A 17974-nucleotide genomic window follows, 5' to 3' on the forward strand; every position below is an offset into this window, starting at 1 on the left:
TTTTTTGCAGACCTAGTACCCCTGAAATAGCATTATTTCTTAAGCATAACCCTACTATCAGCGGATGCCACCACCACGAGAATTTTGACACTCAGTTTCCTCACCAGATCCCTGGGCTGTCTACAATTTTGAAGAAACTTCATAAATCTTACTTCATACCTACCTTTAAAAAATAAACCCTTTTTCCCTTTTTGAATTATACATCTCATTTTTTTTCCATTGTCAGTGCATCACGTTAAAAAAAAAAGAGGGGTTTAAGTCTTTTTGCATTTTATTTCACTCTGATTCCAATTAATGGAAGGTAAATATTCAAGACAGTTGTTGGCTTGGTGTTATTGCAAGGACATTCAAAACATTGACTAAAAAAAATTGAAATTCAACTTTGGTTAGTTCAAAACTTAGCTAAAAGGTTTTGAACTAACTACCTATCATGGCCAGTTTATTCGGAAATTTCTTTTGAATTACTTTCAGAAAAATTGCTTAGTTTTAGTATGGAGTTAATTTATCCTATTTTTTACATTTCTCTCCCCCCCCCTCCCCCCTTTCTCTTAGTGTCTTAAGTTGAATAAAGCTTTGTGGCATTTTTGACTAAATAGGGACAATTTCAGCACAGCATTTAAAGGTGGATTTTTTTTCAATGCCATAACTCGGGTCCACAAGTTTTTTTGAAAATATGTGCTTTTCTAACAAGTATTACTGCTCCTACATAAAATATACATTTTGTTGAATTCCCCCCCCCCCCCGAGTGGAAAAAGTTACGATTTCAATTATTTTATACTTGCACTTCCTGCATTGTGTTATTCGCTAAGTGAAGTTTGAATACAAATCTCTAGCCATTGATTGAATTATATTTTGACAGGCAAACAATACTACTTTATCACGATTCACGATATAAAATAAATCAATAAAAAATAACACTAGATGCTGACATTGGACACTTCAAGTTAGAATGACTGGAAAACTGAGTTTACATCAACAAAGTGTTTTTTTTTTTTTTTTGTAAGATTCTATATCACTTCATCACTACCTACAAAAAGGAATTATTTTTCTGGATTTTACTTTTTCCTTTAATTTTGTTTTTCTGAGTCAGGAAAATTAATTTCATGAGACAAATCAATTCTTAGCAAACTGTTTAACTGCCTCTGATTAGTAAATTAACATGCTTTAATGTCTGCATTTATTTCTTTTTAATTTCATGTGTTTTAGAATCAAGTTTATTTTATTTAGAAAAAAAGTAACATGTTCTCATGCAAAAATGATAGTCTTAACATTTTCAGGATATACATAAAATGTTTAAGTTTATGTGATAAGTTATAAATATTTTTATGATGCTATGTATATACAGCAATAAGAACTGCAGACCTGTGTTTCAGAACTACGAGACAACCCTTTTTTAATCACAAAAATTTAGCTCATGAACGACAAGATAAGTCTTATCATCCATAAGTTATTTTAAAGTAACATAGAGATTCCTTGTAACCCTGAAATATATACACTCAATCCTATTTTTATGCAGTATAGGAAAATTTCAATTAGATTGGGATGACAGGGGCATCTGATGGGAAGTCACTGTGACCTCCTAAACATTTCCTTATTTGGGAAATTTTGTCCAACTATTCGGCAAAATTGTCATCATTTGGTTTATTTTTATTTCATTTAAATATAAGTTTTGGGGTTACTTTAAATGTGAGACTTCTTTTATGCGGTTCCTATTCACTGCATTAAAAAAATGTATTTTAACTGTATTGCGAAAACAACTTTTCGTAGCTACTCGATATGTTTTGAACAATTTTATCAATGCGTTTTTTTTATGCAGTCCATATCCACCTCATAAAAACAGGTTTGGGTGTATCTGTAATCTTTTGGTGGCACTTAAAAAATCTTTAAGATCAAGTTATGCTCTTGCTTCCTTTTGCAATTAACTGAAATTCTGAATAGATATGATGGGAAAAATAAAAATTTTATTTAGCTTACTTTAGTTTGCTGCAATGTAGACACTTCAATGTTTTCTCTTCATTTCAAAAGGTATTTGATAGAAATTGGTACTTAACACAAGTTCCGTGAGACATTCAATATGCTTGGAACCGCAGAGCTGGTCACTTTGACCCCAGATTTGAACCCAATGTCAAAAATTCTACTTATATCACAATGTTGGCTTCTTGGTATTGTGTTCTGGGAAAGTAACGGTTCCTAATGCTTCTCCACCATGACCACTAACTATGCAGTTGAGGCCCTTTCCCAGAATGTATATTGCATGCATACAAAAGTGATATAAAAGCATATTATAAGCAAATGATATAAAAGAGAAGGGAATATAGTGATAGCTTACTTCAATTGCTTCACGTCATCACATAAACACTCTAACATTTTGAAGGAAAGATAACGGCAGAAGCAAAGTGAGGGGATATTCGTGCGATTGACTGAAAATGCTTGGCTGGGAAATGCAGAACAAAATTACTTCTTTGTAGAGCTGCAGAGTTTCGCTAATTTAAAGAGCAATTCCGCAAGAAGTCGAGCAGTTGGTAACCCTGACTAAAGACAGGGTTCGTACTCAATTTGGATGAAAAAATTCCATGACTTTTTCATGACTTCATAAAAATTTTCATGACCTTGTTATACAAAGAGAATAGTATTATTCGATGTTAAACTTGCCTATTTACGGAAATGGGCATTAGCAACACTTGTACGTTAATGCCCCTATCTCATCAAAACACTTACTTGTGCCTGAAAAAATATCCATGCACACTGCAAAAACCTATAAACTATTTTTATTTACCTTAATCATAAGTAAAGTAAAAATAGAGTGCATGCTATATACCGGTTTTCAAATGTCTAAAAACTATTTCATAAATAGGGCAGAAAAGTAATAAATGGGAGAAAGGTTGAATAAGTAATTACTAAGCTTCCAATAATAAACTTATTTCATAAAAATATTACTTTTTGGTGTCAACAGTGCATCAAATCATCCATTCAATTTTACAGTACTTTCGTTCATTAAAGTAAAGCCATTGTTTTTCAGTAAATTCATGTTTCTAAGCCAGATATTTTAGCTGGCCACATGGAGATCCGCTTTGCAAGCTGTATGTTGAGCACCACTGTTTTAAGACTATTAGAATTAGCCTGCTTCTAAGTTCTATCACCTGACTTAAGTCTTTATTTTCTAAAGCCTTCAAAGATAAAGTTAAACTCTGATAAATGTAATAATGTCAATTTTCTTACAAACGGTTGAAACAAAATCGGAAGTAATTAAATTACACTTTTTGAGTGGGTGTGGTAAAATCAAGAATATGAAAATCCACTACTAATATAAAATATAAGGCGAGCTGAAAATATTGGTGAATTAAAAACTGGTGATGTCCCAGCAGTAAAATCAAATTACAAAATAAGGCGGACAGCTGTTACAGAAGTGGATGCAATAGGATTCCAAAACTCAGATTTTATTTTGGGATCATTCTATTTTATTTTCTAGAAATAATAGCTTTCACATGCAGGAATTTCTAATGCTCTTTCTCAGTTAATGTTACTTTCTTACTGCCTAAGTCATTTTTCCATGACTTTAAATAAATTTCCATGACTTTTAATGAAAATATTAATTTTCCATGACTTTTTCAGTCTGAAAAAAAAAATTTTTTTACATGACTTTCCAGGATTTCCATGACCCATGCAAACCTCGTGAAGATTTTAACGTTTTTCAAGATTTTCAAGCACTTGAAAAAGAAACTTTCTATATCAAGCATTTGTCAAGGTTTTGTAAAAGCGTAGCAGCTGGGACTTTTATTATAATCATCCTGTACCCTGAGGAAAATATTTTGTTAGTATAAGAAATAGAAATAAATATTTAGAGAGATTGACCTAGAAAAATCAGCATTAAGGTCTCAAAATATCTGTCAAATGAAGGAGGCCTATTTTGCATCACAGTTATTAATGAGTTATTAGATGAGTTTCGGAACAAATTTCAATGATAATGTATCACAAACCAAAGTAATTTCCATGATCATCACAAGAAAAATGAGCTCCTAAAAGCTTCTGAAGATAGTGACTTAACGGAACAAACGCATTTTGTCACCACTTTAGTATAGTCATCTTAGAATGAAAATTTTACCCACTTACTTGCAATGTTTGTATAACTCTAAAAGTCTCCTCATGACATTGCAAGTTTGAAGGGTAGGATTTTGAGTAAATACTTCCTCTAATCTTGCCATTCCAGCTCTGAGTTTTTCAATGTTGATTAAAAGCTTTTCTTGTACATCTTCTTTATCATCATCGAATTTGAAACACACTTTTTCGAGATCTTTGGTAGTTCCGTCTAATTCTTTTTCAGCAGCCCTAAAAATGACCGTACTAATATAACAAATGCAAATCATAAATTTGAAGTACAGGGGTTTTCAGCTCAATTTTTACTTCAAATGCTAATAAGCTGAAAAGACATCACTATATTATATTTATTTTACAGAAAAGGGGACTGTTAATTTCACTTTGGAAGTAATATAAAACGTGATTCAACTGCAGAGTGATAAAGTGGTATAAAACATAGATTTATTTGCAAAGATTCAGATTTGCACTGTAAATTAGAAATAAATTTAGCTCACTATATTAAGTGAATGATTATTCAATATTAAGTGAAAAAAATTATTAATTAAAGACTAATTACAGCAAAACATATCCTCAAAACGGCAATTTTACAAAAACGAAAAACGATTATTTTTCAGGACTTTATACAGCAGTTCTTTTTTTCTTTTCTGTAATAAAAAAAGGTAATAAAAATAAAATTTAAAAAAAAAAATGTGAATTAAAGCAGGGTGGACGTCTTTAGAAAAGATGATTTTCTAAAGAAAATAATATAATCTTCAAGAAATTTTCAATTTTCAAAACAGCATGTGTTTGCTTAGGTAAAAAGAAAGCTGATTTCTGAACAACAAAACCAATGGAGAAAATAAACAAAAATTATATTTTTAGCTTCAAACTACTATTAGTCAAGTTCATCAATTATTTCAATGCAATTCAAAGAAAAGTTAAAATATATAAATAGATACAGCAAAACCCTTCCTAACGGACACCCTTCAAATGCAGAACTATTTTTAATTCCCCCGATTCCAAGGCAAATAACATTATTAAACCCGTCCTTAGGACACCCCTCTATTGCGGACAAAAAAAATTTGTCCCGTTAGTATACGCATTAGAGGGGTTTTACTGTACATATATTTGCGGGAGCTTTTAAAATATCCATGTATAAACGGACACAAACATCTTTGTATATTTTATTACTATTAATACTAGAAGTATAACAAACCACTATCTTCATAGAAATTAGTACTTCAATAAACATGCTCATGGTGGTTTTCTCAGTGTTACCCTTAAAAAAAACTTCAGTGCCGAGATGCACTACAAATCTAAAATTCCCACGTGGCACAGATTGCATCCACTGGGAACATGACATAAAAAACATTGGGAAGTAAATGGAAACCTAGCTTTGTAGAATGTAGTATTAAAAAAGTGAGAGATCTTTATCTAGCAGATTACTTGGATGGTGTGGCTGGGTTTTGCTCTAGGTCTTGGGTTGTGGGTTTAGAACCCCTCGATTCAAGTGGTCAGTTCGAGGATTTTTGAGATGAAGAAAATTATTGGCACCCATGTGGTATGATTATACAGCCTGTGAACAATTCCTTGCATGATCATTTCTCTGAGGCACTCTCAGTCAAATTTAATTTTTAGAGCAATGTTGCATCTAGAGCCCAGGTGTCTACAACTTTTTGAGAAATTTGACCTAAAAATTCTGTGCCACTAACATTTGCACCTTAATGGAGGCACATAACAGACTGCTGGTATATGGCAGACCACACGAGGTCTGCAAAATGTTTTGGCCTCTTATGTAGTTCTACTGGGGGAAACACATCTAGCAGTGGTATAGTAACTATTAAGTATACTTTCTACATTACTGATAAATTGGAATTATTTTATGTAGTCATGCAAAATTTAGGAAAATCCAAAAATGAGCCTGTCAGAAAACTTGCAAAAAAACAACCATTAAAAAAGCAGGATAGTATGAAAGTTAAGTATTAAATGTATTAAAACAATTAATACTTATTAAGTATAAATGTATGCAACATAATATTAATGAACAACTAAATAACAAAAAATACATACATACCCATCGTCATTACCAACAAGAGATTTCTCAGATTCTGTTTCCCAGCTGTCTTCGTCAGAAAAGGAATCATCATCAGCCCATAAATCATCAGAATCCTAATAATTACCAAAAGTCAAAATAACCCATTCAAGGATTGAAAATATTATTTTCTTAGGAATGTTACTTTTGCATACTGCAAATAATACATTGTTACTAACTTAAAAAACTTTTCATCACAGAAGTTATGCCACCCTAAGAAGGTTAAATAATGGAAAATCAAATTTTTCAATAAAACTATTTACAACAAAAATAATTCTCTTATGCATGCTATTTTCTTCATAGACAAGAAGACAGAGCCCAAAAGACATTCACTTGAAAAAAATATGGAGATTATCTTCCTGTCTACAAACACAAGTTTAAAATGTCAACTAATGGATGCTGGGATAATTCAAGCCTTAAAAATTTATTACACGCAGCTAAGTTTTAGAGTATTTAAATCAATAAGAAAGTAAAAGTCAAACAGTTATATTTTTTCCAAAATTCTAAATATTTTGGATACAATCGGCTGGTTGAGGTACATCTGAGTTCAGTTACAATGAAGAATATGATAGTTCCCAATCTTAAATGCTCCAAATAATACTATCAAATCATCAAAATAATGCAGATGCATTTACTTAGCCTCCACTTACTAGAGTTAACAAATGCTAAAAACAACAAAAAAAGAAAGACATTGATAACAGAATATAAGTTGGTCTTTCTAAGTGTAAAAAAGAGTACAAAGAAAAATTATTCCTTTGTGAGAAAATAATTGAGTCAACAAAAAGAGCTAATGATATGCAATCATAAAAAAAAAAAAAAAAAAAAAAAAAAAAAAACTTACATATTCTCCAACTCTGTATAATTCCTGAGGATAACATAATGAAGTCTCTCCACTAACCCAAGAAACTTCTACTTTTCCAGTAGAATGAACGTCAACAACTTGTCCAGCTGTTGCTCCTGGGTTTGAATCCTGGTTTTAAAACAAAATGAGCATATTTTTACAAGGGCAACAAGAAACTTTTGTTTCAGAAATTGTTTTTAATATAATTTTTATGAAGCTATTTGCAAAAAAGCATTGGTCCAAAAAAAGGCAGGGGGGGGCATGATTTAATATTTTAGATTACCAATTTTGGCTTTGCCAATCAACAACATATGAAGTTCTGTCATAGGGATTTGCTTTCATTTTAAATAATACAGTTCATCCCTCTTCAGGGGAGAAAAAAATTTCTGCATTCTTCAGGGTAAGTAGAACATTTTTCAAAACACTACCATATGTGTATGAAATAAACATGTTAAAACAAACATCATTAATTCCAAAAATACATAATTGCAACTTCATGTCAGAATGTAGGAAATTTGCAATAATCACATTCAGTTACAATGATTACAATTAAGGAGGTCTTTATAACACAAGGAGTCCTTTTTGACCCAGAGTACTTTTTTCAGCAGTTATTATGGCGGCTGACAATTTTACAGGGTTGCAGCATAAATCTCCAGAGAAACTCATCAAATTCCCTTTTTTTTTTCCAAGTAGATTAACATAAAAAACACAACACCACACACTGTTGGATTTTAAGTAACAGAACAAGAACACAAAGATAAAATGTCATACTTGCAATATCAAATCAAATATTTTTTAATGATAATTTTAGTACAATACTAATACACTGCATGAAAGCATACATTATTCCTACTAAATTTAAGTAGAAGATTAATAAATTCTTCATTAAAACAAGATTTTTGTTGTAACGGACTTCTCCAGGGTTCATACACTTGTGGTTAAAAAAAATTCCCTGACTTTTCCAGGTTTTATAGGTTGTTTTTTAAAACAATTCCAGGTTACTCGCTCCATTCAAAATTAAGTTTAAATAGCAATATTTTCAAAATAATCAAAATTGTTTAAAGTAGCAATGCGGAAGAACTGAAACTTTTCTCCTTAGATTTAAAAAAAAAATCTTTTTTTTTCTTTCCCAAATTTTAAGTTTTTTTAAACATTTTGTTCAAAATTGTTTTAATTCATTTACTAATTGTTGAAAACAAAGTGCTTCCAACTTATTTTAGTGTTTTCTCGATGTCATGCGTCATGAGTAATATTAGCGTTTTGCTGTAGTGGAGCAGCAATCTTTTAGCACTCGCTTTTGGTTCACAATACTCCTTTCTATTTTCTTATTAGTATGTAACACAAAACATATTGAGCAAAATACAAAGCTATTTTTTAGTATAAATATGATTAACTTGTTGCATCGATCACCATACCAAAAAATGCATAATAACAAAAATCAACATCCATCGATTATAGGCCAATGCCAATAATCTTTTTTTTTCTCTTTTGCTTATTAAAGAATGCTTCCATTAAAATTTTTCTTTTCTAGAAAATAAATTTTTAAAAATTCATAATTTGTTGCACTTGCTTTCTGCAGTTACTTTCAATAGTTTGCATAGAGATAAACATCCAATTCTGTTTTTGGAAGTTTACGTCTACTTCCATCATGCAACCGACCAAATATGGCGACTAAATGAAAAACTTAAGATAATAAGTAGATTTTTGAATTTGTAGCATAAAAGTAGTTATAAATAATTAATAATCCTTTAAAAACTACAGTTAAGTCAAAATAGTCAGTTTTTAGCCCATAAAGGTCTAAAGCAATTAGAATTTAAAAAATTGTTCTGAAGATAAATTTTTGCATTTTTCAAGAAAATAATTATGAATTATCCGGAAAAAGGCACATTTTGCGTTGTTTTCAATAGTTTGCATAGCAATAAACATCCAATGCCTTTTTCGGGAACTTCAGCACTTAAAAAGTCTTGTGTACTTCCATCTTGGGAATGACCAAATATGGCGGCTGTGCCCAAAAATAAGAAGTAATTTTTTGAATTTATAGCATGAAAACAATTTAAAAATAATAAATCTTCATGAAACTACAACTCAGCTGAAAAGTTTTTAGCACAAATTGCATCTAATGAAATGAAGATAAAATTAAGTTTTAAGAACAAAATTTTTCATTTCTCAAGAAAATTATTTAAAATAATATTAATAAAACAATTTTCAGCACATTTTGTGATACTTTCATTAATTTGCAGTTAAAGGAAACATCCAATTATGCTTTGCTTTTTGGAAACTTTGGCATTTAAGGATCGTGTCTACTTCTATCTTGTGAGTGACCAAAACTGGCGACTACGTTTCACACGTAGCTTAAAAGACTTTCCGATTTAAAAAAAAAAAACGATTTTCCCAGATCCCCCCCCCCACCCCCATTTTCAGGCTTGTGCTTCCGAAGCAGTAAATTATCCTCTTCCCTGTTGAGTTTGTGCATAATTTTTATTCACACCGAGAAATTATTTTCTTGAGAACTATTGAGGGTCAAAAATGGCGGCTGCGAAAGTTTTTTTGGGTCGCACTTTTTTAATTGCCAGTTTCATTTTGCCTCAAAATTTTTACAATTTAGGAAAAATAGATAAAAAGGAAGATTAGATCTCATGAAACAAAATTCCCTGGGAAAAAATTGAAAAAAAAAAAACAATTGGTGGACAAATTTAGAAAATTCCCTGACATTTTTAACTGTTTCATTTTCCCTGACAATTCCAGGTTTTCCCGGAGCGTATGAACCCTGTTTTCTAAAACAGGATTTGACTATATTTCTAAAACAAAAGAACAAACTCAAGTCTTTCTTACTTCAGTATTAACAACCCTTATTACACAAGATCCAGGTCTATACTTGAAGTCAGGATGATCTTTGATATCATAAACACTAACCTCCTGTTCAGATAATACTTCTGGGCTAAAAACAAAATGAACAATTAATCTGTTGTAAAAATGATATAAATCAATAAGAACCAGAAAACATTTTTAATGAATACACTCAATAACTTTTAATATACGTTATAAAAAAATGTTAAGACATGATAACTTCAAAATTAAGCAAATATATATATTTTAAAAAAAGTATCAGGTTAATGTAACAGCAAAACCGTACAATGAAAGAACTTATAACCAGTTTTTGCAATTGAAATACTTGCAGAAATTCTAAAAAATTTATATCACCATGAATGTTTTAAAGGGCTTTATTTGGGAGGCATAAAAAGGTCCCAAATGGACAAGTACATGCGTATAGGATTAGTTTTGCTCTTCAAATATTCAGAAATTGCACCTTTTGAATTAAAAGAATTACAAATAGTTATCAAAAATATTAAATTTAATAAGCAACACATATTTCAGGGAAACAAATTGGTACTGAAAAAAAAAAAACAATATTTTACTAGCTGAACAAACATTCACACTTGTGGGTCTTTTTTTTTTTTTTTTTTTGTCATAAGCTAGAATGATAAGATGTAAAATGAGGGGTAAATCACGGAATTTGATAAAGGAATGAGGAAAATCTCGCGAATCAACAGAAAAACAGGCTAGATAAATAATTCACTACATGACCAATAGTATTGGGCACTTTCAAAATAGTATTGGGCACTTTCAAAATTCACATTTTTACGGATTTCTCCAGAAATAAAAGACCAATTACTCTATAATTTTTTTTACATATAAAGAATACTCTAGCTGTCATTTTGCAATAATAATTTTGCAATAGCTAGTCCCTGCTATTCATTTAAGGGACTAGCAACAAATTGAGGAAACAAAAAAAGGTTTCTGATCATTTTTCATTGTAAATAGCTGCGAAAACTATGAACTTCAGAAATAAGCTGAAAATCTATCAAAAATGTATTGTTATCTTTTCGTGAAAGTATTTCTTATACCCACGGAGATATAAGCATTTCTTTCAAACATGCAAATTTTTTTGAAGGTTTTTGGCTCATATCATGCAAGGTTTTTTGTCAACCTTTACTAAATTTTCAGAATATTTGACAGCATAATAAAGAAACACAATAATAAAATTTGAAGTTAAAATATTGGAAACTTAATGAAATATGAAAGTTTAAAGCAATTTTTCACGGCGCATGAGTGAAAGATAGCAATTTATAACGTTTATAACTCGGATATATCCAACAAGTCATGAAAAAAAATTCCACCTCAATATCTTTAATATATAAAAAGTTATCAGCGATCTAATGAGCTGAATTTCTATAATTTTTGGATAGGTAACAAATGGTAAAGGGTTGTTCGCAAACTGGCGACACTTTCCTGCTATCATTGCAGAGTGATTCATGTTAAGAACCGATTATTTGTGAACGATCCCTCACGATTCATCGTCTAGATAAGAATTATTAAAATTCGGCTCATTAGATCCTTGATAACTAATTAGATTTTAAAGATATCGAGGTGGAATTTTTTTGAGATGTAGGATATATCTGTGGTTTTGACTATGAAGGTTATAAATTGCTGTCTTTCACGCATGCACAATGAAAAATTGCTTTAAACGTTCATATTTCATTAAGTTTTCAATATTTTAAATTCAAATTTGATCATTATGTTTCTCTAATATGCTGTCAAATATTATGAAAGTTTAGAATGTTTGACGGAAAACTGTGTGATATAAGCCGAAAACCTTCAAAAGAAAATTTGCATTTTTGAAAGAAATGCTTATATCTCCATGGGTATAAGAGACACTTTCACGAACATATAAAAATTAATTCTAGATAGGTTAATAACTTATTTCTGAAATTTATAGCTTATTCCCAGCTATTTATAATGAAGAATTATCAAAAACCTTTTTTTTGTTTCCTGAATTTGTTGTTCATCCCCTAAATGAATAGAGACTTAATTTTTGTTGGAAAATAACGGCTGGAGTATACATTTTATGTGAAAAAAATTACAGAGCAATTAGTCTTTTATGTCTAGAGAAATCGGTAAAAATATGAATTTTTAAAAGTGTCCCAATACTTTTGATAATATAGTGTATATAAGGTGAGCATAAAATATTAAATTTGACTAAGGAGCACCAGTAGTCATAATGATAGTAATCCAATTTCCAAAATCTTCAACTATTACAATTTATTTTGTGGAGAATTCAGTGTAACTGGGGCATAGTTTAAATATAATCCTATTTTAGCTGAGTACCAATAGAGAAATTAGTGGATTTTCCAACTTAAAAATATTATGCCACAAAAATGGTGTGATAACAAACAATCATAATCAGAATAAAATGTTGACTCTAATGCAACAAACAGACATAGTGATAGTAAAATTACAATGCACAAACATGCAATTTAGTTTTACATGCTTGCCTGTTCTAATACACAACTAAACCCAATCATTATTTTGACACACTAATGCAATAACAAACTATTAAGCAGTAAATTAAACTGCATTTAAGCCAGGACTAAGGCAGAACTACAATCAAATAAACTATGTCTAAGACTCATTCCATATAAGATGGGAATTAATCTATGAAAGAATTCTTAATAAATAGTTTAAAAATGAGATTAATATATTAAGTTTTGCAAGATATTTGATACTTTGTTACAAAATTCTCATAAATGAAAATTGTAAAGCTGAATAAAAAAATATGAAAGTTACTGTGGATTTCCTCCTGCATGATAAGTCTTTAGCCAGGAAACTATTGCTGTCCTTCCACTATGATCAACTTGCTTAACTACACCATACTCATAGGGTCTGGTATCTAGAATTAAAGATGAAATATTTTTACTACTAATAATAAAAATAATGCAAGTATTCATACCAAAAAATTTACTCTCAATAACAAAATTCTCAAGTTAAGAATTCGTTAACTAGTTACAAACACAATTTTTGACCAGTCAAGTGTAAACTACACACAAATACAGGGTTCGCATTTACGCGCCATAGCAGGTTTTTTTACACAAATTCGAGGGAAAGGGATGCAACTTCCGCGAAAATTCGGGTCCTAGGGACCCAGAACACCCAAAAGATAAAAACCAGAAAAAAAATTGTGGAAAATGCTGAAGATCTATCTAGTGAATGCTTTTAAGCTTCAATGACCAGGAGAATCAACAGAAAAGGATTAAAATGACCCTATCTCTGTATCAGCTATTCAAACACACCCCTACTGTTGACCAGTCAATGGAATTTTAGTGATAAGACTGGAGCTTACAGTGACCTCATGGGCAGAGCTCAAGGAGCAAAATATTGCAAGTTCATAAATAGCCCATTGTACTGTATTCTAAGAATAAGTTCTCCCTCAACTTTTATCTTGGGGAAATTCCTGAAAACAACAAAAAGATCAAAAGTAAGAGTGGTTTCAATGCAATCTTCAGGATTGATACAGGACAAACTGAGTAGTAAAAGCTTATCTATTTTGCATTCACCTAACCAGAATTACTTTTGAAAATTATTATCTTGCATCCTCAATAAAAGGATGGGTGAAAAAAAAAATGGCGAACATTTTCCCAATCGCGCAAAACACAAAGTTCTGAACTTAACATTTTTCTTGTTAAATTACTTATGAATTATGAATTTTATACAAAAGCACTTTAACCTTGTTCATTTTCTAGTAATTCACCTATTTCTGAGGGGCTATTTTTTATTTGGACTTGCAAAAGTCATGTATTAATCGATCGCACCATTTTGAAAATTTTAAAAATAGCACCAAAGCCAACACAGATATTTTAAAAGAGTCACAATGAAGTCAAAATTTTCTAATTTAAGATTGCAAAATGAGCAATTTTTCATACTCATGTGAGAAAATGTTTCGTTTTTGCGATCGGGATTTTTGTGTTGTGTTAATTCGCTTACGATTTTTTTCTATTTCTATGAAATTGCCATTGATAATTGATGGAGGGGGGGGGGGGGGGGCTAGTTGTTTTTTTTCACCTAGAAATAATGTTCATGAAAGCAAAGGTTAAGGGAGTGCTTTCTGCTTGATCAATCAAAGGCATTTATTTTTTATCTCATGGTAAAAATCCAACTTTAAAGTAAATTTTGAGTTTACCTCATTGTAACTGACTAAATAGTTTCTCAAATAACTAAATCTTGCAAGTGTATTATTTGAACATATGATAATCACAGAAAAAAAGGGCAAAATTAACCAATTTAGTTTATTTCATACCTTTTTCAAATAACTATGTGGATAGTTTCTTTTCCCTAAGTATAAATAGTTGTATATTATTCAATTATGTGCTAAGATTTTCTGTTTAAAATTTAAGGGACTCCTTTTTTCCGCCAAAGGACCCAAATCTATTTCATTAATGGGTCCTTGGGACCCAAGTTACGGATAGTTGAGCGCGAACACTGCAAATATTTTTAAAGTTTGTATGATTTCAAGTTTATCTTTGTGTTAATATTTGTGTAACATACATCAGACTTGTGACCTCGTTTGTAGGTACTGCAAAATGCTTTCTATGCCTAAAATATTTGGTTTTAATTTCACTTTTACTTATATATTTATCATAGAAAGCTATAATTATGAGGAAACTGATATGCAAAATTTTATTCTTGGTCATTTATAATTATGCCTTAACTCTCACAGTATATTATTTTCTTTGATTATTCATTTGTGAGAAATCATATTTATTAAATTTATGGTACTTTTTTAGAAGTTAAAGATTTTCATGCAATATTTCTCCTATAGAAAGTGCTACTTATGAGGAAGTGAAATTATGAGATTATACTTTTAATTATTTAATTTAATCATCAAGTATTTAAGTACAAAATGTGAATATAAAATATTCTTTACAATTAAATCATTAAATATTTATGAATTTCCAAAAAAAAAAAACCTTTTCTTCTTACACATAGTAGTTAAAACCAAATAAAACCAGTTTAAAACCAAAAAAAGGAGGAGGGGTTTTGGTTTAAAAACAGTTTTTTTGGTTAAAAAACCGGCTTTATTTCAGAAAAAAAACAGGTTTCTTTCCAACCCTGATAGCTAAGGTATAAGTGGACCAGTTTTAATACAAATGCGGGATTCAAATTGAATTTAACGTTACGTTCTAGTTTTGTAAATCAATATTTCTTCAAGGTATCACTCAATCCATTTCTAGTAGTCAATAAAGGGGGACCAGGGGCGGCATTTCACCATTTCATTTGGGGGGTCAAGTTTCTTAAATATGTATAAACCCCAAAGCGAAACCAAACACACATTAGCTAACAAGAGGTTGTCATAAAATCGATTTACATAAATAAAATTAGTGTTTAGAAACAATTAAAATTTTGATTCATTGACTAAAAAGTTATCATAAAAAACATCTCGCTACTAAAGTTTTTACACCTTTTGGAAAATTTATAATGCATGATTTTTGGAATTCGGAAGAGCAGGGAATCGTGTTACTAATCTATCAGTGCCCAATGTCATGTTGTTTTGCCAGTTTAGCTAAATGGAAAAGGTTTTTTTTTTTCCCCTTTGTGCTTCGAAAATATTTCTCTAACCTCCTGAGACATAAAAAAAAACTTTCTCTATTAGCTGAGCTGATTGTAATAGTTAAAAAATAATTGAAGTAACACAAAGTTATGTATGAAAACCTTTTTATATCTTGCTCTTCGAAATCACCCAGGCTACTTCAAAAACTATGAGGGGCTTAAACTTTTCATCATTGATTAATCTAGTCATGTCGGCGCTCTCAGCTTTAATGAGATATCATCTGTCTCCAGCTCTGTTATTCACTATTCCAGACTGATGAGTCCATAACAAGGACGAAACTGCAGTCTAGATGTAAAACCATTCTGTCGGTATATTGCTTGTAATTTTTCTTACCTCATGCTAAAAATTTTACTCACATTTGAAACATTTTATTTTTCGTTTTCAAAATCCAATCCAAATTACCATGATCCCAGCCAACCAATAAGAAAAATAATTATCATCAAATCTTGTGTTAATTTCATTCGAAACTGAATCTATTACTCTTAATTTCATTCGAAACTGAATCTATTACTTCATGCAAAATATTCAAAAATCAATGTTTGACTTCACATCATCATGTGAATTTTTGTCACTTTTTTTTTTTTTTTTTTTTTGCGCCTCTTTAAAATTGACTCGGAGGAAGAATTGTTTTGAAATATTTCATGATTGTTTGAAATATACATCTATAAAAAATTTATTTTCAGTTTCAATTGTAGATTGAACTGTGGTTTGAACAGTCAAGTAGCTACTTGAAGATATAGATTTTGATAGAGTAAAGCATTTTTCAAAATCTTTTCCCGATGCAAACAAATTGGATAAAAATTCCAACGAAGTCATACATGCTAAAGGGCATGAGCTTTTTCACCATTGAAAGAATCGTTTTGCAATAATTCTTCCAGTCGTCAAATCACTGCTTTGAAGTTATAGAGAAATGTTTTTATCGTTTTAACTCTTGAAGATTATCTCTTGTCACTCCGTAATTGCATAATCATAGAGCCCCATAAAAGGTATTTGGTTGATATGTCTTTTTTTATTCAATAATCACATGCATTTTTCTGTGCAAGTTTCTGTGAAAGTACTATAATGTATTGAGCAGCTTAAACGTGTTTTTAGCAGAAGAAAGCGATGAACACTCATTAAATAAATATACACTTAAAAAATGAGCGTAAAAGTGAATGTAAAATATCAAGGAATTTTCTTGTGAAAACTATGCTGTCACACCACTTTTCACGAGCCTCTCATATTGGACATACCATTGTTACACTGGGCACACAAGTGTGAAATATTTACACTATATGAGGCAATGTCTTCTTTAGTTAATATTAACCATGGTTCTCTATCAGATTTCTATGTTCTGAAAAAGCCGAAAATACTTAATGAATTTCTAAGTCATCATCCAAATAACGAAAAACACTTTTTCTAGTCTGAGAATGTGTCGAGTTTCATCAAATTGTTGCTGAGAACCAGCGAGATTTCCTTTAATGAACATTGATTTCCGACTTACATTAATTGAATTCACCCATTTTCTATCATTCTGCTCAAAAAATTTGGGGGTGCGACCGCCCCCTCTTGACCCCCCCTATTTGCCGCCCCTGAGGGGGACCAACCCATTCTCCAGAACTACTAACACACAGTGCCACTTTTAATACAGTAGTTACATTTTAACACATGTAAGGGCTATAATGACCAACTCTAACAGAAGATAAATTCTGTCTGCAGGGGCGTGCATGGGGGGGGGAGGAGAAGGGACACCTGTTGGCTCGTGCCCAAGCATGAAGGGGGGCCCCGAGATTGGTGAAAAAATGAAGAGATGTAGGGGATGATATGAAGGGGCGCCTGTAAAAGTGCCCCAAAATTTCTGTACTTTGCCCCTGTCTGGTTGGGCTAGTGAGCTTGCAACAGTTGATGACACAGACTTCCCAAAACATTCTTATAATTTTACTACACACAGAAAAAAAAATTATATAATCTAGAAATATCTTGATTTGTTAATTTCAGTAAAAAGCACTTTTTAGTAGCTAAAAATAATAGTCCCCAGGTGTAGGAAGAAGTCATGAAGTATCTCTACTTCCATATGAAAATGTTTACAAATGAATCAATACACAGAAAAAATAATAGCTGTGAAAAAAAAATGTTAAAAAATAAGATAGCAAAATTAAAGACTTGGGCATGTCAAGAATACTACTATGTCAATGAATACTTTGAATTCCATGCCTGTTATTGCAATTTTGAATTCAACGCAAACACTTGATTCAAGCACACTGGATAAATCTAAGAGATTATTTATGCATATGAGATTACCTTTATTGTCAACAACATAATCTCCTGGAAAAAACTCATGGCCATCTAAGTGATGCACAGGATAGAGAGTTGTTGAAAGGATATTTTCTTCAACAGAACCATCCTGCAGTTAAAAAACAAAACATTTTTAAAGTATCTCGGAAGTAAAGCATATAGCTAAACTATAACACCGCTTTTATAATAAATCTCCAACTAAAATATTTAGTTAAAAATAACACTTAATTTTAATAATTGGAAAGTTTTC

General features: G+C 30.9%; 1 protein-coding gene across 2 annotated transcripts in view; it reads right to left on the bottom strand.

The window, feature by feature from the left end:
- LOC129227240 ((E3-independent) E2 ubiquitin-conjugating enzyme-like) overlaps positions 1-17974 on the bottom strand; it is a 62892-nt gene that overhangs the window by 26745 nt on the left and 18173 nt on the right. For both annotated transcript variants that reach the window (XM_054861749.1, XM_054861751.1), the window contains exons 9-14: positions 17731-17833; positions 12633-12735; positions 9840-9945; positions 7008-7136; positions 6149-6243; positions 4111-4326 (exon numbers count right to left, since the gene is read on the bottom strand). In XM_054861749.1, the coding sequence (XP_054717724.1) occupies positions 4111-4326; positions 6149-6243; positions 7008-7136; positions 9840-9945; positions 12633-12735; positions 17731-17833 (752 nt within the window). The remainder of the gene's footprint in view (positions 1-4110; positions 4327-6148; positions 6244-7007; positions 7137-9839; positions 9946-12632; positions 12736-17730; positions 17834-17974) is intronic.

The sequence above is a fragment of the Uloborus diversus genome, chromosome 8 (assembly GCF_026930045.1).
Source record: "Uloborus diversus isolate 005 chromosome 8, Udiv.v.3.1, whole genome shotgun sequence".
Taxonomy (NCBI): Eukaryota; Metazoa; Arthropoda; class Arachnida; order Araneae; family Uloboridae; genus Uloborus; species Uloborus diversus.